The following is a 21,774-nucleotide window of genomic DNA, read 5'->3' on the forward strand; positions in this document are numbered from 1 at the left end:
TGCATATCCCATACATCTCATAGATCCAAACAGAATTATTCTGTTCAGTGAAGAAACTGCTACAGATTTTCAGTCTGTTTCTAAATGATTCATGCTCTTTTATGCACAAATAACAGAATTATGTACAGAGGATTTATAGAAGGAAATTTAATTTTTCCAGTATTTACGGTATATGATATTTGTTCTGTTCATGTGATTCAGGAATTGTAAGCTGCTTTTCTTAATGGCACTATTTATGTTTTATCTGATATACAAACCCAGATACCCAACACGGCCTACCCTATATAGATTTCCTCTGGTTTCCAGGTTTTGTTGTCTCCTTCTTCCACTCCCACCTTTTAATCTTCCCCATGGCTGCTACCACAGCATACTGCTCCAAATCATATGGGTTATTGCTGAGAACCACATGTGCTTCTGAGTGGTAATTTCATTGCTGTGGGTTGCAGTGCATTTAGCTTGGTGAGGTGTATTGGTCTGTACACAGTAGGTAAAAAGCTACTTTTTCAGTTTCAACAAACTCCCACTGGTAAATGTGCAACAGTACAGTGCTCCAACAAGGGAGGTCAGTCAGTAGCATTTATAGTCCAGCTGTATAATTTGAAGTGACTGTCATTAATCAGATTTGTAGAACATGGTAGAACATTAGTGGCAGACAAGTCGTAGTACTACAGAAATCCAGTAACTGATTTTTCTGCTCTCAGAGCCAACAAGGATCACTTTGGCACCTTCAAACATGGATGTCACTGTTGGAGAAAGCGTCATCTTGCCTTGCCAGGTTCAGCACGATCCTATACTGGACATCAGCTTCACGTGGTATTTCAATGGGACGCTCACTGACTTCAAAAAAGATGCCTCTCATTTTGAGAAGGTTGGAGGGGTAAGTTGTGAACACTTCTCTTACAGACAGGCTCACTTACTCTTTCCAACACTGTGAAGGTTTTTTCTTCTCTTCTGGGTGTATGAAATGCAGTGAGCTACCCTGCAGCACATGATCTGGTATGCAGACATCTCATATTTTAGACCTGAAGTTTTCTAAGTGCCTACCTCTGTCTCTGCACCTGGCCCTACATGATTTTCCTTGGAAATGAAACGTAGCAATGACAGATTGAGGAACTTGTTTCAGACTTTGAGAGCTCCAGCCTAAAAGCAAACAAAACAAAACAAAAATCTATCTTATTTTTCCTGCTCTTGTACCCCTGGTGTTTCCCTCACTTCTCTCTTTATGTCTCCCCTGGTGACAGGGGAGGTCCTGGAGGTCCCTTCCAACCCTGGCCATTCTGTGATTCTGTGACAGAGGGGGGCCATACTTCTCTTTTCCCCACATGAAAAAAAAAAAAAAACGAAAACAACAAAGCAAAACAAAACAAAGAGCTTAAAAAAAATAGGATTTCATGGAAACTTCCCAACCAGTTGTGAAAGAAATTTCAGAGTATCGAGTAACTCAGACTTCTGACTCTAGAACATCTTACCTGGGAGTTTGTTGTATGGCATAGAACCAGGGGTAGTTATGGAATACTGAGGTTTAGGTGACTTTTTTTAAAGTCTTACTTGATGGGAAAAGGGGATTGAACCTCCTTGATGGAAAAACTCCATGGGAGATACAGAGAACTATTATGTGGGCTTGTCTGGATCCCACTAAGGTTGATGGAATAATTTACTCCCAGTAAGAAGCCTTCCAGTGCATATTTGTTCAATGGAACTATCTGTGCATAACTCCAGCTTTGTTGATAAAAATGGCAAAAGGAAATGATTTTTTAGTGGATGGAGATTTGTGTAATGATTTTTTGGCAGTCCCTGCCATGCATGCTTGAGATCCCTGACATGTAGTGGTTAGTGGGAATGTTATGGCACCATGTCCTGGTCTTCCAGATGGTTAGAAAAATATAGGATGTATCACTGTTGTACTGTACTTTTTTGTCAGATAAATGATTTATAGGCAAACCAAGCAGATTTCAGAGTTCAAAACAGATTCCCTTTAAATTGCTTTTGGTATCATCTGCATATTCATACAGGCCAGCAATGGCTGAAATCATCATGCAGTCAGGAAAAGCAAAAGCTATTCCAGCAAGATGTTTATACTGTGTGTGCACTTCTGCTTATTGCTATTCTGTGTAGCATTGAGAAAGGAAAGTGGCCTTACTGTCACCTGGACTTGTCCACACTGACAGTGATTTAATCTGGCTAGGCAAGAATGTGGGCACTGCTGATGGTCAGCAGAGCCATGTGAGCTGAGTGTCTTTTTGCTTTTTGCTGCTGCAAATCTTCCCCTCAGTACTTCAGGATGCTCCTGCAAAGCACCCACAAATAGTTTAAATTTGGTGTTAATATTTCAGAGCTTTATGTTTCAGTAAAATTATTCTATTTGATGGTCCCTTTGCTTAGATGGTTTATTTAAATGTAGTTTGCTACAATTAGTTCATGTAGAACATGATTTGCTTTGTGTGCATCCGTTGTTGCTGGTCGTTTCCTGAATATCCACTTCCAATCAAGTTAGATGGATTTTAGATTGCCTTCATCTTAACTTTTAGGGTACTGGAGGCAACCAGTGCTGGATTGTCCTCTAAATGCTTACATCCCTGTTTTTAAAGAAGACCTGGCATTTTATTTATATTATCACACTTGGAAGGGAAGCAGGCAAAGTTTTTTTCAGCTTCTATGTGAGACTTCCTTATGCTCATCCTACCCATTAATTGCAGGTGTTGACATGAGTGAATGAAACTCAAGCTCAAAAAGAAATACTTGTGACAAAATGGCACAGCTGATTTGCATACAGTTAGAGATTTATCTGAGATGACGGCAGTCTTCATGAAAACAAATCATTCTTGAAATATAAGGATCCAAGCGGAAACAATTTGTGTGAGCATAAAAAATAATTAACTGCTAAAGGCAGAGGGTTGGGAAGATTGTTAACTTCTGTTTTTTGGAGATCACAGCAATCATGTCTTCCCTTTCTCCCAAATCACTGAGTTCTCAAGAATCAGTCGTGGTTGGAGGGCTGTGAATACCTGCAAAGGACGGATGGTTCTGTCCTCAACTGAAACCGCTGCTCCAGAAAATTAGAAAGAGGGGAAAAAAATTGAAATCTGACAGATTTTTCACCTGGAAGCTTTGATGTGAACAGGGCTGAGGCAGTCATTCAGCTGGCACATGGGGAGGTTTTGAAGCAAACTGGCTACCAGAAGTTTAGGATTGAGTGCTCTATTTCAGTGATGTAGAAAACTAATAATGCCGAGTCTGTAAGAGTGCAGAGTTACAGCTATCACTCACCCAAGCTTTTTGCATGCTTTCTTTGATTCTGATCAACCACACGCTGTAACGTGAGAGAGGACAAAGGAAAAGAAATGACCAACGTTTGAATGCATTATGAAAAAGAAAGAAGTAGGACCTTAAAATCAGGGCAGTCGGCCAAAGAGCTGCAGAGGTATAATGCTTAAATCCAAGTGTGCTCACAATGCAAAGGAACTTGGCAGAAGGAAATCCCAGACAAACTGCCAGGGATACGAGGTGCTCAGTGAGGGGCCCTCAGCAGCACACTGACCCAGGGACTCATACTGTACCTATCTGAATTCTATCCTTAATCCTTCAGAACAGACCAGGTTCAGCTTTGTTGCTTACCTGTTTTAACTCTTTGAATGTCTGTGCTAACTGGACTTATGAATTCTGTCTAGAAGTCAGATTGGGTGGCGGCTGTAGAAATCACATCTTTCTTGTGGCTTGGAGGCAAGCAGTTGGTCACAGGGTGCTGACTTTCTTCGTGGTTCTAAACAGCTGTCTGCAGGTGTGTTCCCAGTGCTGGGCACCTGTGCTGCAGCTTGCTTCTCATGCAGGTACAGGCACTAACTCCTGTCTGCTAGGAGAGTGCTTATAGACATGTAGCATGGAGCAGCTGCTGGGTAACAACCTGCTGCACTGCCTCTTTAATTTTGGGACAACTTTAATATGAAGTTTATTTATCTAGTTTATCTTAAACTTTATATATTCGGAGTGATAATTTCTCCACTTCCAAAACGTGAGCTGAATATTAAATAATATGCTAATTCATTTAACAACTTTGTATTTTGACAGAGTGCATCAGGAGATTTGATGATTAGAAACATCCAGCTGAAACACAGTGGAAAATACGTTTGTATGGTGAAGACAGAAGTAGACAGTGTGGCATCTGCAGCTGACCTTATAGTACGAGGTAAATTTCAGCTTCAGGTACCATGAATTGTGTTTTCTTACCGTTGTGTGCTGTAGATTGCAGAAACAGTTTATGGTGCAGATTACAAAACATGTTCACCTATGACTTGAATTATGTGATTCTGCATTGAAGTTAGGCTCGGTTTTGGGTGAAACTTGCTTCTTCACAGAAAAAAAAATAAAAACTGAAGAATGTAATAAATCATGGCGTAATATCTTTTCTTATAACAGTCCTTCAAGCCACTGATGAATGGAGTTCAGTACTGACAGCTGTGATGTTGTTGTTGTGTCTGCTAAATGGTGACTTCATGGTCCACATCCTTCCTGGGAAATGGGCGTCTGCTGCCAAAGTGTTTGAAGGGCTTTGTCCTGGAGACACACAGGAATTCAAATTATATAATGCAGGGTTATTTCTTTATTTCCTTTTTTTTTTCCTGAGCAATATTGCTTGCGGACCTAAGCATGAACTATAGCTTTCATTGTTGATGATTACATTTCTAGCAAAATAAAAGCAGTAATCCAGAAATCAACATGATGCAATTAAGATTTATTCAATGCATTTCAAAATATACCAGATATTTTATAACTGCCTTTGTACTGTTAGTTATATCACCTGTTTGCTGGTGCAGATAAGACAGAAACAGCATTTTTGCTAGGCTGCCCAGAATCAGGATTTTTCCAGAATGCAGCAGAACATTTGCCTGATGGAATTGTTGCTCGTGGTGCTGATCAGTTGTTCTGATGAAGAATTGCTACAGTGCTTCATAGACTAAAACAGCTGTAGATAACAAGTAGGCAGACTACAAAGACACATTAGTAGATTAAAAGAGAACATCAAGGACCAATGTAAAAGATAATGTGGAATGGAAAGAGGAATCATGCTGAACAGAGGTTGGTGGACTAAACCTGTAACCTGTGTAATAGTTCAGGGTTCCTATTTCAGAATTACATTATCAGATGCAAGTATAATTAATGTTAATAAATATTTATCCTAATCTAAACGTTATCTTCTTCTCTTAATAGAATGGGAATCCTTATTGCAGTATTAGTGATTTCCAGGGTACTGGTTTTACTGAACACCACCTATTTTTCAATCTTTTCCTAGGCTCACCTGGGCCCCCTGAACACGTGAGGGTGGATGAAGTAACTGATACTACAGCTCAGATCTCCTGGCAAGAAGGCACAGACAATCACAGCCCAGTGACTGCTTACACTGTACAAGCAAGAACACCTTTTTCAGTCGGCTGGCAGCGAGTTACCACAGGTAATACACATTTCTTGTCACAGGCTCTGGTGAAATAGGCTTGGCCAGGATGCACTAGCTTCTTAATTAATTTTTTTTTTTAATTAATAGTTCCAGATGTGATTGATGGAAATACATTCACAACCACAGTGGTGGATTTAAATCCTTGGGTGGAATATGAATTTCGTGTAGTTGCCAGTAACAAAATAGGAGGTGGAGAACCTAGTTTACCCTCAGAAAAAGTAAGAACTGAAGAGGCAGGTTAGTGGGTTCTTCTATTTGTCTTTAATTCAGCATCTTGAATATATTTTAAAAAAAGAAATCATGCTTTTGGCTCATTTCAATTAAACTTGGAATTGTCATCAAAAGTCTGTAACTAGTTTGTTAGTATTTGTGTTTAGCTTTGGGACAGTTTATGTCCACATATCCAAATACATTTCAGCTGTTTTTAGCATGGCAAACTCTGTTCAGTCAGTGCTGCACAGTCTGAAGATGTTAATGAATGGGGAAGAGATGAGTTTTGACAGTTTTCTGCTCAGAAAGACTTGATTGAAATCCCAGATGTTACTTGGGATAAGTAAGTTAGCCCTGTTGAAAACTGGAAGCATGCCACTGATTTTTAGATGCTCATAAACATTCAAAGCAGACCATACAGGGTTCTGCAAATGCTCAAAAAGAACCTGTCCACCCCATGCAGGTTCTAAAGCACTTGTCTCAATTGGCAAAAGAAACAGGAAAACTAGAGGGTTAGCTCCAGAGAATGAGGTTAACTTGTGATATCATCTCATCTATTGACACGGCGTAGACAGCTGTATGTTTCTTTTTCACAGTTCCTGAAATTCCCCCAGCTGAAGTCAGTGGGGGAGGCGGCAGCAGGTCTGAACTGGTCATAACATGGGATGTAAGTTTTCTGGCAAGCAGTTTTCTTCAGAGAATGGTTGTTTTCATTGAAACGCTTCTTTAAAGATGAATTTTCCTGGCTGCAGCAGCTTCTCATCTAGGATGTATATGTGCTCGGTAACATTCTGTAATGTGAGCTATGCACGTTTGCCTTCCCTCTTTAACTTGCTACTGTTAGACTGCAATCAGTAAGAAATTCAGTTAGCTTGTCTAAGGTGATTACTTATGCTCTCAAACAGTTGTCAAGGCAAAAGGGGGCGGGGAGGGATGGGAAATGGAAGGGTTGGTTGTTCCTCTAAGGTTAAGCCAAAGTGTTACACAGCTCAGTGCAGCTTCCCAGTTTGTGCTTTCCTACCATTAACTCTCCGTGTATGCGCTAACAGATCAGATACTACTTTAATGAATCCTATTGTTAATGAGTTAAAAAATGGTACCATGCTATTTCTTACTGATATTAGCAACTCTATGTTGTTACTTAATCAAATCACATCGGGGAAGGTACAGATACCTTATGAAGATAGTGCTGAATTCTTTGGTATTATTTATGTACTATGAATTGTGACCAGAAATTGAAAAGATATGTTTACTAAAGTGTCTTAAAGCAATGTACTTACTGGAGAACAAGAAATGTTTGGGGGAGTTGCTCTTTTCTAGATGTGCAGATAGTTTCAAATGAAAGCATTTCACTCTACTGCACCAGACTTTATTTGTTGATGCAGTGATCCCAAATGCAGACCAGAACCAGTTTACAGTCGCATGCATTACATCACAGTGATGCTTTCTTCCTTCAAAGCTTTTCCAGTGTGGTATGTAACATCATGGGCTTCTGTCACTGATTGCTTTTCTCACAGCCCATCCCTGAGGAGTTGCAAAATGGAGAAGGATTTGGATACGTCGTCGCTTTTCGCCCCTTTGGCACCACAACGTGGATACAGACTGTAGTCACCTCTCCTGACACGCCCAGATATGTCTTCAGGAATGAAAGCATCTTGCCATTTTCACCATATGAAGTCAAAGTTGGTGTCTATAACAATAAAGGAGAAGGGCCATTCAGTTCAATAACCACCGTTTTTTCAGCTGAAGAAGGTATGTGATTTTCTGCATATGTTTAATGAGATGTTTTATGAATGAATATAGCAACAGTTGATAGAACTGAGGTCAGCTTGAACATGAACATATTTATTTGCACCATCACCTATGCTGCTCATCTCTCCAGTGCTGATTTCCAATTACAGAGCCTACTGTGGCCCCCACTGGCGTGTCTGTGACAAGCCTGTCCTCCTCTGTCATCGAAGTCTCCTGGAATGCCATTCCCTGGAAGATGAGTAGTGGAAGACTACTGGGCTATGAGGTAACATCATTTAAAATGCTCCTCTTGTTCTAAAACGCCACAATCCAGAATGCCTTCACACACATAGCTCATGCCAGACAAGTCTAACTTGTTTACTTTGTAGATGAAGCAGTGATTTTCTTCTGGTCGTCATTTTTTAATTTGAGCAAAATCTAATGTTTCAGTTCTGCTTTTTCTGCAGTCAAAAGGGCAGCAAGCATGAAAGGCAGATGGATGAGCAAATTTTGTTGAAATAGTGTACACATTTTGGAAACTTTAATATATTTCTACCTTTTTCAGCTGAGGGATATGCACCTGAAGGACTCAAATGCAATGCTGTTGCAGGGAATTGAATGTTTATCCAACATTTTAAGTAGCTTTGTTTTATATCTACTAGGTGAGGTACTGGAATAATGGAGGAAAAGAAGAATCTTCAAACAGAGTTAAAGCTGCAGGGAATGAAACTTCAATAAGAATAACAGGTTTGAAGAGCAACTTAGCATACTACACAGCTGTCCGTGCCTACAACAGTGCTGGAGCAGGTCCCTTCAGTGCCACAGTGAATGCTACCACAAAGAAGACACGTAAGTATCACAGATACAAAGTGGGGAGGCACGTGATGGTGTGTGAGCATTTGCAGGCCAGTGAGGAATAGACACATTAGTGGGAATCACCATGCACGTAAGCGACCTAAATCTTCATAAAGAATAGAAGAGCTGGGCAACTAAATCAAGCATAGATCCTCAAGTTTTTGCCCTCCGCTATTTTAGCAGAATGAGTGCTTAAAACTCATCCGTGCCAACGGAGCTGAGGTAAGATCATTTCTGCATAAAAACTTTATTATTCTTTTAGTGACTTAAGGAATGTAACCTGGTGTAGGGAACCTGCTTTGGCAGGGGGGTTGGACTCGATGATCTCTGGAGGTCCCTTCCAACCCCTACAATTCTGTGATTCTGTGAAAAAGAAAAAATTCTGTTACTTGAAAGAAAAATAGTGATTATTGAATTTCTCAGGGTTTTAGAACATCTTTTAAGTTCTCCAGGGCATGGCATTTGAATCATCCTCACACTATTCATGCAAAATAATCATTCACGTCCATTGTTCTCCCCTAATCAAGTTGCACAAGAGGCCCCTTTCCTATTACAAAAAGGAGAAATTAAGCTGGAGAGCAGATTGTCAAAGACTGCACTAATTTTTCTAATATATTTAATGTGCTCTTGCTTTGTAAATACAACTCAAAATCAGGGTAATCAGTTTTGAAGTATTTCTTCCAGATTCACAAGAACAGACAGTTATATCTGTATAAAAGGTCATCCTCCCTGGAACAGTCATTCATGTCCTTCTGCTGAAAGGAGTTGTATCATCAATATTATGAAACTGTAATTTCACAACAACTTCATATGCAGAAGCAAGCACAGATGACCTCACTCAAATTAATTTATATTTACTGGGGTTTAAATACATTAATTACATTACACAGTAACTTCCCATTACTGTAATGACCTCATAGTCTGCAACTTGTCTCTGCCACTAGTTGTTTTCCCAAATTAGTCTTAGATATTTTGTTGTATAAAATTGCACTTAATTGTGGAGGTTTTGCCTGAGTTTACAAGGTGAGATATTGCTATTATTTCATGTTCAGGAGGTCTTACAACAAACTGTTCTGTCTGTCAGCTGTAATTAAGAGAAATATTAGTGAGTGACTAACTTTAAGCATCTAATGAGTCCTAGAGAAATCAGTGTAGCTATTTGCACACTTCATACTGGACATAATAGTTTGGTATTGTCTATTGCAAATTTGAAGATTATTGGAGATTTGGGTAGCTGAAGCAAAGCAGAGCCTTTTGAATCCGTTCTGTAAGTCAGATGGTGGATAGAGGCTTACAGTTTCTATGTAATTATTCTTCGTTTTTTTAGATGACATTAATATTGTTTTGGATTTAAGAGAGTGACTCATTTCTCTCAAATTCAGCTTTAATATCTGAGTGTGTAAACTGTTTTATCTGTTATAATATTCAAATCTCAGGAGAAAAACAATCTTCTGTTACATTTACAGAAATTAGCTATTAGTGCATCAGGTTGAATCCTATTTAGTATATGGAACAAGGCAAATACTGCAGAAGAATAAATCTTTGAATAGTTGTTAGACTTCAGTTATTTTATATCTTAGCCTCACATTTTGTGTCCACACAGTGCTGTGCTCTATAATCAGGTGCTTTATGATCTGACTGCTAATGGAACTACCTATGCAAATAAGCTTAAAAATAAAAGGAAGGAAAAAAAAAACAGCCACAAGCATGAGCGCCAGCACAAACTCTTAAAGCACTGTTAGTTGTAGTCAAAGCTTTGGAGCAGTCCACCTAAGCAGCAATAGCCTCCACTAGGTGACAGCAACAGTAAATTGTTTTCCTTAACACATTTAGAAATATTTTAATGGCTGAGTGGTTTGCAGCATGATCCACTTTGTGGGAAGTCACATTGAAGCATCTTGAACAGGTTTGTACTTCACCTTTCCATTGAAGCATACAGCCACAAGCATAGCACTCCCTTTGAAAACAACTCAGGTTGTTAATGAACACTGCCACAAAAAAAAAAAAGCAAAAACCAAAAGATTTGCTTAGCTAAAGCCTATTAATTGTTCCAACTGCAAGTAGTGAAACCATACAGACTGCATTTCAAAATCATGCCTCAAGAGAAGAACAAAAAAATCTTGTCAGCTATTATATTTCAGGCATGTTAAAGTAAATCAGCATAGCACATTGGTTTGAATATTCACTAAGACTAAATTTATTGTGGAGTGTTTACTTATTCTTGAAAACATACTACAAATAGGAAATGTCTGTTATCATCATTGGTTTCATTAGAGCATGTGCTTAATTGTTCACCCGTGTCCTGAGAAATGCTTTTGTTTGACTGCGTTTAATGAAACGCCATCAACAGATAATGCAACTTCAGAAATAACATTTATTTGCTGTTGTTTTCTTTTCCTTCTGTTTTTCCAATTTATTCTCTGAACCATAAAGTGTACAAATGACGAGGCTGTATTCGACTTGCTTTTACATCCAACATGTAATGACAATCAATTACCTGAACTGTTATTTCCTACTGTAGGATAAATCACTAATGCTGATTAAATTAAAGTCATGCTTTTATTATGTATTCAAAGCACCCAGTCAGCCACCAGGAAACGTTGTGTGGAACGTTACTGACTCCAGAGTCATCCTCAACTGGGAAGAAGTAAGAGCCATGGAGAATGAGTCTGAGGTGACTGGGTATAAGGTAAGCAAAAAAAAAAAAAACCAATCTAAAAAACAACTATAGGAGAATCTGGAAGCAATACTCCATTCCTTACCTCATCTGTTTGCATCCTCTAAACTTCCTGCCTTGCACATTTCAGAACTGTCTCATTTTTGTACATTGAAATCATATTCAGACTGTCTCTCAAACCATAGTCCTTTCCCCAGTAATGGTACACTGATGCTTTCTATTGCTGGCTAAGTAGATTTTTTTAGCAGCAGGCATGAAATTGATATTCTTAAATCTTTTTCTTCTTACTTCTGTGCGACTTGCTCCCTCTCTTAAAAGTTACATTGCTACATCTATTTCAGAGCTGATCAGTGCACAAACATACAAGTATTTAAATACATCATTTATGCTTATGAGAATTGCTGAGAAAGTTCTTAATCAGTGTACAGCTGGACCCCTCATGTGACACTTACCTGTATAAAAGTTTACATGAAGATGTGATTATGCATTGTTCTGGGGTGTGCTGTCAAGAAATAAATGTTGAAAGCTTACCTGGTTTCACAGGAGGTGGGCCAAACAAAAGGAATCCAGCATACAGTTCCAAATTGCGTACTTTGTCTCCCACAACATTCTCAGGTTTCTCTAAAAAACACACCAATAAGCTCAATTTTGATAATGCTGGTTAATTTTACCCAAGTAAAAGCATTTAGGGGTGTCGTTTTTTATCCCTAGAAGCAAGGGCACTGCAGTTAACAGAAAGCTGGTTTGTCAAGCAGAATATCCAACAGATGACATTGAAAGCAGCAGAGCAGCCGCAGCGCGGGCGTTGTGGAAGGCAGCCAGATGGTTGTGTCCCTCAGAGCTTTTTTCAGCACAGCATGGCATTAGGGAGCATGGCCCGAGGGTGGCAGCGTGTAGCACAGAGCTGGAAGGGACTGAGAGGCCGCTGTCATTTAGATGGATTCAGGATCCTGGATTGGTGATGGATCATCATTAAGTCATTCCAGTGGCCTTGCATTTTTTGCCATCCGTTACTGTTGCCATTATAGTTTCACACTGCATGGGGAAACCCCCGACTCACCTGCTTGTCAAGTTTGTAGAACTCTGCCAGGAGTGTGCACTGGATCTAAGACCAGAAGAGAAGCTGATATTGCTCTTGCTTGAGGCTTCTGACTGAATGCAGCTCCTGGTGTTTAAAGCAGGACACTTTCTGTAATTAACAGTAACGACAGACTAATTCAATTAGCACTTGTGGAACATCTTCCAACACAGCTCCATAATTTTCACATTCTGACTAGTTCTCTCTTTCCCATACTATGCATTGGCATAATCAGTTAATCTAGATAATGACAGACTCCAAATTGAGGGGTAATTTAAAAAACAGTACATGATGACAATACTCAACAGTCAGCAGAATATTCTATCACAGATTCTGCCATTTCAGATTAAAGTTAGTAAAATACTTTCATCCATGTTCACTTCTTTCACTACTCCTCTCAGTACTGAACGTAACTGTGCCCTGTCATGTTAACCAGAAATCAGACTTTTTCTCTCATCATGCCTTTTTAAGACCAAAATCTTTTATCCAAGAAACATAAATAAAAATTGCATGCCAGCTCCTACTGGAAGAAGTACTGCACTATGGATTTTCTAAATGATGCTGTTTGCTTTTGTTGCAGGTTCTGTACAGGACAAGCAGTCAGAACAATATGAATGTGCTGAACACAGACAAAACAACAGCTGAACTTCTGCTCCAGTTTAATGAAGATTACATTATAGAAGTAAAAGCAACAACTGAAGGTGGAGATGGCACTAGCAGTGATCAGATCCTGATTCCCAGACTAGCTAGTATGTTGAAGCTGAACTGCTGTTGTTTTGTCATGTGTTTATGTTCAGTCCTCAACCACTATCATAACCTCCATTGTACCACCCACAATACAGAGACACGTCTCTGCCTTTGCATAGTGATGCATTATTAAATGTGCAGCTGACACCAGGCAGTTGTCACAGGTTCTCTCTACAGGAATTGAGTCCTTATTGATAGGAGAACAAAAATTGAAAGCGTGTATGTAGTATGGTAATAAGGTATTAAAAAGAAAAGCAATTAACAGTCTTCCTGCCCTTATGCATGACAAACTTCATTCTACTGAACTGGTACATTACCATGTAAATTGGTATTAAACAACATTTTTTACTTTTTCTCTTTTTTTGTGGTCATCTTGACAGTAAAGACCATTGATATAGCTTAAATATTTTGCAGTGCATTTCTGTAGCTTAAAAATATGTAGTGTTTCTATTTATACATCTTCATCGGTTACCAAAAATAAACAATGAAAGTAGGTTTTTTCTGCTTAGTATCTAGTAAAAGAGTAATGATTTGACACAACAGATAGTCATGCTTTCATTTAATCCTGACCTTTTTCATCTGTCACAGGTATGGATGCAAGAGGCTCTGGTCCATCAACCTTGAACATCTACAGTCTATCTGGCATTTTATCGACAGTGTTTTCCTTCACTCTTAATTCAGTGTTGTGATGCTGCATTTTCATTTGCTAGAAGAAACAAATTATCAATCAGTTATTACAGAAAAGTGCTTTTTCTTAAAAAAACAAAGAAGCTGCAGTGGTTAATGCATGTTTTTCTTCTGACATGTTTTTAAATTCTTTCTATTTCACTGTAGGATGAATTAAAAAATACCATGTAAAGTTTAGCAAATCCTTTAAAAAGGAGTCTGAAATGCCTTAATACTTGAACCAAAGGAGTTTACATATTACGTACTACAGCTACAGTGTAAGAAGAGAGTTGAAATGGCACTGTGATCAGTTACAAGGAAGAGCTTGGCTCTACGAAAAACTCAGTTTTTACAGTGACAATGAATTGTTTGGAGTATATTTTACAGTATTATGATAACATCATTCTACATATGAAAACTGAGAGCAGAGCATGCAGTTTCAAGCAGTGGAAAACATGAACTACTTGGCAGTTCTTTAAGACAGTGTCAGTGGCTTGCTGCCCTTTACAGAAGTTATTCTAAATCTAGCAAGAAATCAAAGCTAAAAGTTAGAGAAGTCGCAGTATTAATGTTAGTTTTGCACAGTCCACACTGGGGTGTCTGGAGGCAGGGCTTCCACTGCTTCTAAGAAATGAGCTCACAGCCACGTTTCAAAGAAAGCTCTCTTCTATCCCAGCGTTCATCTGCGTACTCTTTCCAGTACTTGACCTTCCTCCTAATCACTTCTAAGGTAATTTCCTCACATCCTTACCTTATATTCAGTAGCCAGATCCTTTATTCATAACCGAGTTATGATCATTATTGCCCCCTTCTCTGAACTCCTATCAGTGTGTTTCACTGACACAAGTGCCCATTTGTAAGCATTACTGAAATGCAGTTGCACCACGGCCTTATGAAAAGGAACTGCTACCATCTTCCTACCTTGTGGTGTGGTGCTTCCAAATATGCAGCCCAAAATTACCTTGTCTGCCGCACCGCACGCGCTGTAAATTCAATAATACATTCATAATTCTCCTTCCAGCTGCTCTTTAATCCGTTCAGACTATTTCACCTGGTCCGGCACTCTAATACACCCCATTGCTATCATCTAATTCTAGTAAGTTTATGGCAATACTATAGCTTATAATTTTAAAAATACATTGAGGTTCTCAAGCTCGCTACAGTGAAATCCATGCTTTCTTTCATAGCAATACCTTAAACCTGGTATATCTGACTTTCACCGTTGTGAATTTAGACCAGTCAGCCTGTTGGACACATCCATGGTACAGCAAGTGTTCATGTGACATAAAGCATATCTTAAAGACCTTCATTTTTATCTCACGAGATTATGAGAGCACACAAACACGAAGAACCAGGATTAAAGGTATCATGATAACACTATAGAAATACCTTGATATGCATTCAAATAGATCAGCATCACATCCAGATGAAAATAGTGCTAGCTGTTGAAGTAAGCAAGATTTGTATATACTGTAAATATATAGTTATAAATGGCTAGTTGCTTTTCAGTGTGGCTAACCAGTGATGTTTTCAGACACTTGCAAATAGGGGGGAGGGTGGGAGATGGAAAACAGGGGTTACTAGTAAGTATATAGTTCTGTTTCTTGCAACAAAGGGTGAATCTTTCTATTCTTGTTTCACAGAATTGCAGTTCACATTCCTGTATTGCCATTTTCATGCTATTACCGTGTATTATTTAATTTCTAGTTATATATCTCCATGAGATATGTACCAAGTACCTTGTTTCATATTGAAAAGTTTAAAATTTCTCCTTAAACTTCCAGTTGTGTGTGTATCCTATGGTTATCTGTATGCATTTTTCTATTCTAATAAAATATTTATTACATAGAGGGATACAAGACTATTTCAGATATTATTGCATGTCCGTATATTATATACTTGCACATGGGGATTCACTGCAACTAAAATCCTTGTCTGTGCTCCTTAGAACATTTCTGCTTCCTGATGCTTCATGGCAGGACAGGAGCGGTTTCCTTCTCAGCAGTTCTGCTGCCATTAAAATCCTCACCTGTATACCCAGGCCTACTTCTACAGAAAGGAAGGCCAGAGGGAGAGGAGGAGTAAGGGCTACAGCTGCTGAGCTCTGCCTCTGCCCATAGTTCTGCATCCTGACAGATGAAAACCCACCTCACTTTCCTTGGCTTGGTTTCCTGTCTACCCAACTAGGCTGCTTCCTCTCCTCAGAAATGAAATAGAATGTAATTATATTAAAGAAGAGTTGGTTCTTTTCAATAATTTCTTTAGTGTATCACTATTTATCATTAAATTGCATAGTGCTTTTTCTCCTGCAAATTGCCTATTTGTCACATACTGCAGTTTCCCATAAAGCTGGTGACTTTCTAGCACTAAAACCCGCTCAGTGGGAACATGAGCAGAGCAGAAACCATATTTTAAGCTTCCAAAGCATGGAATACCTGGCTATCACCTAACCTACATGAAAGGAGCTGATCCAGATGCTGCCATAAGGACTAATAATAATCCCAACATGGCTATTGCATATACACTTATAAACAAGACCAAAACCATTTTTCTTGAGTAAAGCATGGTTTCTTTTCCTGATCACTGTAGCTAGACACATGGCCTTGCTCTGTATTTCATCCTGTATTCACATTAGCCTTTTAAGATGACCTCTGTTCCTAATCTCATTTCAGTTCAGTTAATATTTAATTGTGATAATAAGACTGACTTAATACTCCAGGGAGAGTCAGGAAAAAAAAAGTAATTACTGGGAAAATATTGAAGGAAAACATAAAGAGTCATTAAGAGATAACATGAGTTCCCAAAGCCAGCCTACCTCTCGTTGACTTCTCCAGAGCAGTTTCTGTCACTCAGCAAGTTCAGGAATTCAATCCTGGGAAAAAAAAAAAAAAAAATCAGATTAAGCAATAATGAAAAAACATGAATAACATCACTTGGATGAGGTGAGGTTTGCAGTGCTGGGACCTTGCACCAAGCTTACTAGCAGTCCTAGTGCAACATCGAGGCTCACTGGAGGCTTCCAAGCAGTTCCCCAGAAACTCTCAGTTGGATGCTGTGAGGGGGACTGCATGGGATATTTTGGAAAACAAACTGTTGTGAAAAGGAAGAAGAATACAGATGTCTTGCCATTAGCTTGAATACATGCACCACAGAAAAGGGACCAACTTAGCTTAATGTGTTACCAGCTGTGCCTCGTATCCTCCAGCAGCTGTAACCACTTTCATTTGGGGCAGCATGAGCACTGGGGTTTGGAGACTTGAGGCCATAAGGATTATTTGTTGGGTTGTTTACTCATCTCAGTTACTCACCTTTATAACTGGTTTCTTGCACCATCCAACTAATTTGTCGGGTTGTTTTTTTTTTTTTTTTCTTTCTTTGTTGGCACACATTTATGCAAAGGGAGTTGACTCCTGTGACTGACAGCAGTTTCTCAGATGTAGCTGTTCTGTGAATCAAAAAAGCCTTCTTTGGGCAGTTTACGCTGTCAGATATGTTGTGAACAGGCAGAATCCCCCCTGAATACAAAATGAGTTAAAAACTAATATCACTTGAGCCCCAAGAAATATTGGAGATCTCCATTTTCTACTTAATTTGCCTTTCACTGGTGGATTGCAGACGTGGGCAGTGCTTGTCAGGTTATATATGTTATATCTTAATAACGGGCAATAAAGCAAGCTGTCCTGCATGAGGGAATGCATTAATCTGACAGCTTTCTGTCTGAAATAAATAACAATGGAGTATTGTGAAAATAAAATGAGTTTGTAAACAGGCATTCTCTCTCTTAGGAAAAACAGCCTCCTTGATTGTTTTATGCTAATGCTTTGAACTACTGGAAAGCAATAAAAATGGATACGTTTAGCAGAGATATAACTGAATGTACATGATTGTTCTTTCATCAAGCCTGTTTGATAAAGAGAGACACTACTTGCCTTTAAATCTGATGCGTATATACTGCATGCTACAAAATGGGGGAGGAAAAAAGTATGCCACTTACCTGTATCTCCAGGTACCGGTTTTACATTCTTAGAGCTTTTTTGTGAAGACTTTTCTTATTTGCTTTCCTGATACACACACAGCTGAGGTCTTGCTGGGAAGCAGGATGGGCAGCCTGTAAGGAAGGTATGGGCATCTGTCTTTCCCCAAGCTCAAACCTGTTTCAAGGGCCCCAGCAAGAAGGGAAGCTGCCTGCACCCAGCTGAGCTGGTGCCCTTCACCTGTGGGAGCTATTAGCATTTCAGAAGTGCTGTTAATGTCTCACCTTCAGCTTGGAAGTCCTTCCTGCAGCCAGCCAAGGCATTTGGCTGCACATGGAAGTCTCGCTGCTGACCATGGGATTGGTTGGAATCACACCATCAGACAGTGCTGGCTGCAGGACAAGGAGATGCACACGGGCACTGTTTGGCAGCCCTCCCAAAGCCCAGCACATCCCCACCATGCCCTTGGCAGAAAATGTCCCCTCCAGGCCACGCTCTGGTCTCCTGAGCAGCCACCAGCTGCCAACTCAGCAGGGATTCTGCTGGGAGCTGCTCCTAACACAGCATGAGCTGAGAGCAGCAGTGTTTCACTTGTGACAGAAAAATGCAGTGATCTCTGGGAGATCTCCTTGTAGGTCACCTACAACACTCGCAGACAGCTGGAGTAGGGGATAACCACAGCCTGCCACCAGTTTTGGATCTGGTGTCATGTTTTCCTCTTCCTGACAATGGCTACATACTGCCTGATCTCCGACTTGTCCTTTGATGCATCAGGTGCACGGAACTGATCTCCTACCCCAAACCCTGCTATTTCCATAAGCAGATTCAAATATCTTTCCTCTTCACCGTACCTTTCCTGGGTTCCCTCCTTCACCATTAGCTTACACTCACTTTCATTCACTGTCATATTACAGTGTATGCCACGACACTCCTTATAAGTCAAACAAGTTTATACATTTAATATATTCTCTTGAGCTTCTTGCTGATATTTTTTTAGGTCAATAAGTATCTTTGTATCTTTGAACGTCTCTATGTTTTAATGGACAAATATTGGAGGTATGGAGATATGTCAGTAGCTCGGGGAACATGAGCATTATGGAGCATTACTAAGACACTTTCTTTCCAGTGCACCTCAGATTATTTTCTTACCCTTTAAGAACATAATTAGTCCCTTGAGGCTGGACCATGCCTGTTGTCTGTGCTGTGCAGTCTTCATGCTACTCAGCGATTAATTCCCCTTCGGATGGCAGAACGTCACGGCACTGCAAGTGCTGAAAAAGGAAGAATAAAAAACATCCCATTAGCCTATGGAAAGGATGCAACCTCAAGATGTTCACTTTCAGCTGATGACAACTTAAAGTCAAAGCAGTTCCTAGGAAGGGGGGGACAAACCAGAGCCATCCATCAGCAAAGAACCCCTTCCAGAGGGGTCACATCCTCCCCGGTTTGGGAAGTGGAAACCTCAGCAGCTGCCCTGCTCTGCTGCAGGGCCCAGCTCTGCACAGCCACACAGTGCTTCCAGCACACAAGTGGTTTTATTTCAGGCACCGTGCACCAGCTGCTCTGCAGCTCTCAGTGGGAGCACGGATTGATTTTTGCCATCTCCAAGGAAAGTGAATTCTCTGTTGAGACCAAAGCACCTGGGTGTGCCCTCTGTGCCATTAATGGAGCAGGCAGAGAGGCCTTTGGTGCCACTGCTCTCTCCAATGATTTCTGTTTTGGGGATCTTTCTGTGCTGGAACACGAGCAGTGACCTGTTCCATCAGCTGAAGTCATAAAAGGAAACGAGGCAGAGAAAATGAGGGAAAGCCCTCTCTTTCATGTCTTATATAATACAAACACTAAATCATTTTCTCAAGGGAGGACTTGTAAAGGAGTCTATCCAAAAGGACGTCTGTTTAACAAGAATCTCTTTCATCAGCAATCCAAGAAGGGCCACAGTTAAAGCAGACGAGTAATTTAGTTTTTGTCTCATTTCCTAACATTGCCACCAAACTGAGGCATTTAAAGTTACCGTTGTCACAACACTAATTTATCTATTTGAACACTGGAGCTCTCTGGTGATTGAACGAGTTCTGCAGCAAGAACAGATTATTTCATCAGCTGCATCTATCTGACTTTCATCGTTTTATGGATATTGGAGAGAAACTGACTACGATGAGAGAAAGCACAGCTTTCAGTGCCTTGATAGCAGTATCAGTGAGACAGAGAAAACACTTCTGCAGCCAAAACCTTCTGCTCATGTATGGAAAACCAATGTCCTGAGCTTTCGTGTTGCCTTGGAAACATGAAATATAAATACTATTAATAAATTATTTTCAAGCAACCACAGTATCCAATGCTGGGGACCTGATCCGAGTTTCTCTGATCCACTCTTCCAACTGAGGGAAATAGCAAAGAAGAACAAATCTCAGCCAAGTTCCACTTGCGCTCGTGTTTCCAGAAGAGCTAGCACAAGTTTTTCATGGGATCCCCACAAACAGGACAGCCGTGGCTCCTTTCACTCACAGGACACCTGTGTGCCCAGGGCCTGGCCTGCAGCACGGGGCCATCGGTGGGAGCATGGGACACGACCACCCCAGGCTGCAGCAGAGGGGCTGCTTCCACCACCATGCTACATATGAATGTGGCAGTGCTATTTTTACACTTGGTCCCAAACTATTTCAAGCAAAAATTTGCTCACCACAAGACTTCCTTCAGTTAGCCATTCATTTTTAAAGAGCTGTTCATAGCGGTGATTTTGAGTTTTCTTTCTCCAGTCTTCCTCATTGCCAAACTCCACAAACCTCTTCTGACTCCTGCTGAAAGTTGAACTGGCTACAAGTCTGGATCAAAGGGGGAAAAAGCCTTTAATCTGGAAGCACAGAAGTATTTACATAACACAAGATAAGCTCAAACTCTTCATATCTAGCATGTAGACACGCTTAAGAGAAGCATATTAAAATAGGCCATTTTAAATTTGATTTGGGGTGGGGGGAGGAGACTTTTATAGCTACTGCAAGAGGAAACAAGACTGGCAATCGAATCAGCACTGCTTGTGAGGCATTTAAGTGAAAAGCTCAGCATTTTCAGGATTTCCTGCCTGAAGGAGAACAATCTCTTGGAGTCATTTTCACACACCGGAGGAAAAGAGGACACAGAATCCTACTGCAGCCTGGGGCTAATGCTTTCCTCAGAGCTGGAAACCAAGGATCATCATGAGGAGCCCTCCTGAATAAGTTAAAGGTTCAAATGTCAGCTCCTCAACTGCGATTGCAAATTTTGGCAGCAGTCTACTAATAGGACTGATGACAAAACGTAAAAATTGATCTGGAGTTGATCTATTGCAGAACTATACTAAAAATGAAATGTTTCTCAAGAACTGTCCTCTTTTTAGCCAACTCTGGTAAATCCAGAATAATGGAAAGTTCAATACATGTATTGATATTTATTCTAATGACTTCATCATCTGTCCTTACGGATGCACTGAAAACAAACACAGAAATGCTTCAATATCAAACACCCACTTCTGCCTGCTCCACTTCTGCAGGAGCAAAGCTATCTATTCTGCAGCTAATTAGCTATCATCTATAAAGCAATGGGAAGGGCCATGCTTTAATTTAGACCCATCTGGTAAAGGCTTTTTTGAAAAGATGAGGCTTATATCATATTTTGGAGTTATCAGAGCCAGAGGTTTCCCAGAAGAGGCCATCTATCATTGATAACAGCTGCCAGCCCTCAAGATTATCAGTTATAGCTCTTAATGATCACATCTATGAAAATGGTGACCAAAGGATCAGGAGGCAGTGGCTGACACATGCTTTAGGAACACAAATCTGAGAAAAGCTGAGACAAGGAGCGGGGCAGAGTTTCTCAGCACCAAAAAATGAGAACGGAGAAACATCTCAGGGGTCTTTCTAGGGTCCTCACTGTCTTTCCTTCAAGAAAATAGCAGAATTCATTTTTTTTTTTGAGTTCAGGTAAGAACCAATGCCCGTCCCATTAAGCACGGGGCAGGTTCAGTTCCCTCTCCTGGCTGATCTCTCTGATTGTCCTGAAGTCCCACAGATCAGAGCCCTCCTTTGCTCCCACTGCTGCCCACAAGCACCTGAGCTCCCAGCTCCATATCTGAGTGAAAGCTGAAAGCTAACGATGTGCTGATGAGGCTCTGTCACACACACAGCACGGTCACAACCACAATTTCAAGGCTAAATTGCTGCAAACTGCACTTCTCCAAATCTCTGAGGAGTCTCACACTACAGCAGGACTTGGATCTGATTTTTTCCCCCCATTCTAACGTAGCCTCAGTTCATTTCCAAAGTGCTGCCTGCTCTATTCTCTGGATACAGAGCAGCTGAAGTGCAGTCAAACGCATCCTGCTGCTTCTAAAGCAGCTTCTGTCTCGCTG

General features: G+C 40.3%; 1 protein-coding gene across 1 annotated transcript in view; it reads left to right on the forward strand.

Annotated features, from left to right (window-relative positions):
• The window catches only part of CNTN3 (contactin 3), a 111,447-nt gene extending 97,978 nt beyond the window's left edge, over positions 1–13,469 (forward strand). The window contains exons 11-21 of the mRNA XM_042823521.1: positions 702–877; positions 4,066–4,183; positions 5,288–5,446; positions 5,537–5,686; positions 6,256–6,326; positions 7,177–7,411; positions 7,561–7,676; positions 8,053–8,239; positions 10,822–10,934; positions 12,581–12,749; positions 13,336–13,469. Of these exons, the coding sequence (XP_042679455.1) occupies positions 702–877; positions 4,066–4,183; positions 5,288–5,446; positions 5,537–5,686; positions 6,256–6,326; positions 7,177–7,411; positions 7,561–7,676; positions 8,053–8,239; positions 10,822–10,934; positions 12,581–12,749; positions 13,336–13,436 (1,595 nt within the window). The 3' untranslated portion in view covers positions 13,437–13,469. The remainder of the gene's footprint in view (positions 1–701; positions 878–4,065; positions 4,184–5,287; positions 5,447–5,536; positions 5,687–6,255; positions 6,327–7,176; positions 7,412–7,560; positions 7,677–8,052; positions 8,240–10,821; positions 10,935–12,580; positions 12,750–13,335) is intronic.
• The last annotated feature ends 8,305 nt before the right edge of the window (positions 13,470–21,774 follow it).

This window comes from Centrocercus urophasianus, unplaced genomic scaffold, assembly GCF_019232065.1.
Source record: "Centrocercus urophasianus isolate 14NV4802_14NV808 unplaced genomic scaffold, USGS_Curo_1.0 seq_22, whole genome shotgun sequence".
Lineage (NCBI taxonomy): Eukaryota > Metazoa > Chordata > Aves > Galliformes > Phasianidae > Centrocercus > Centrocercus urophasianus.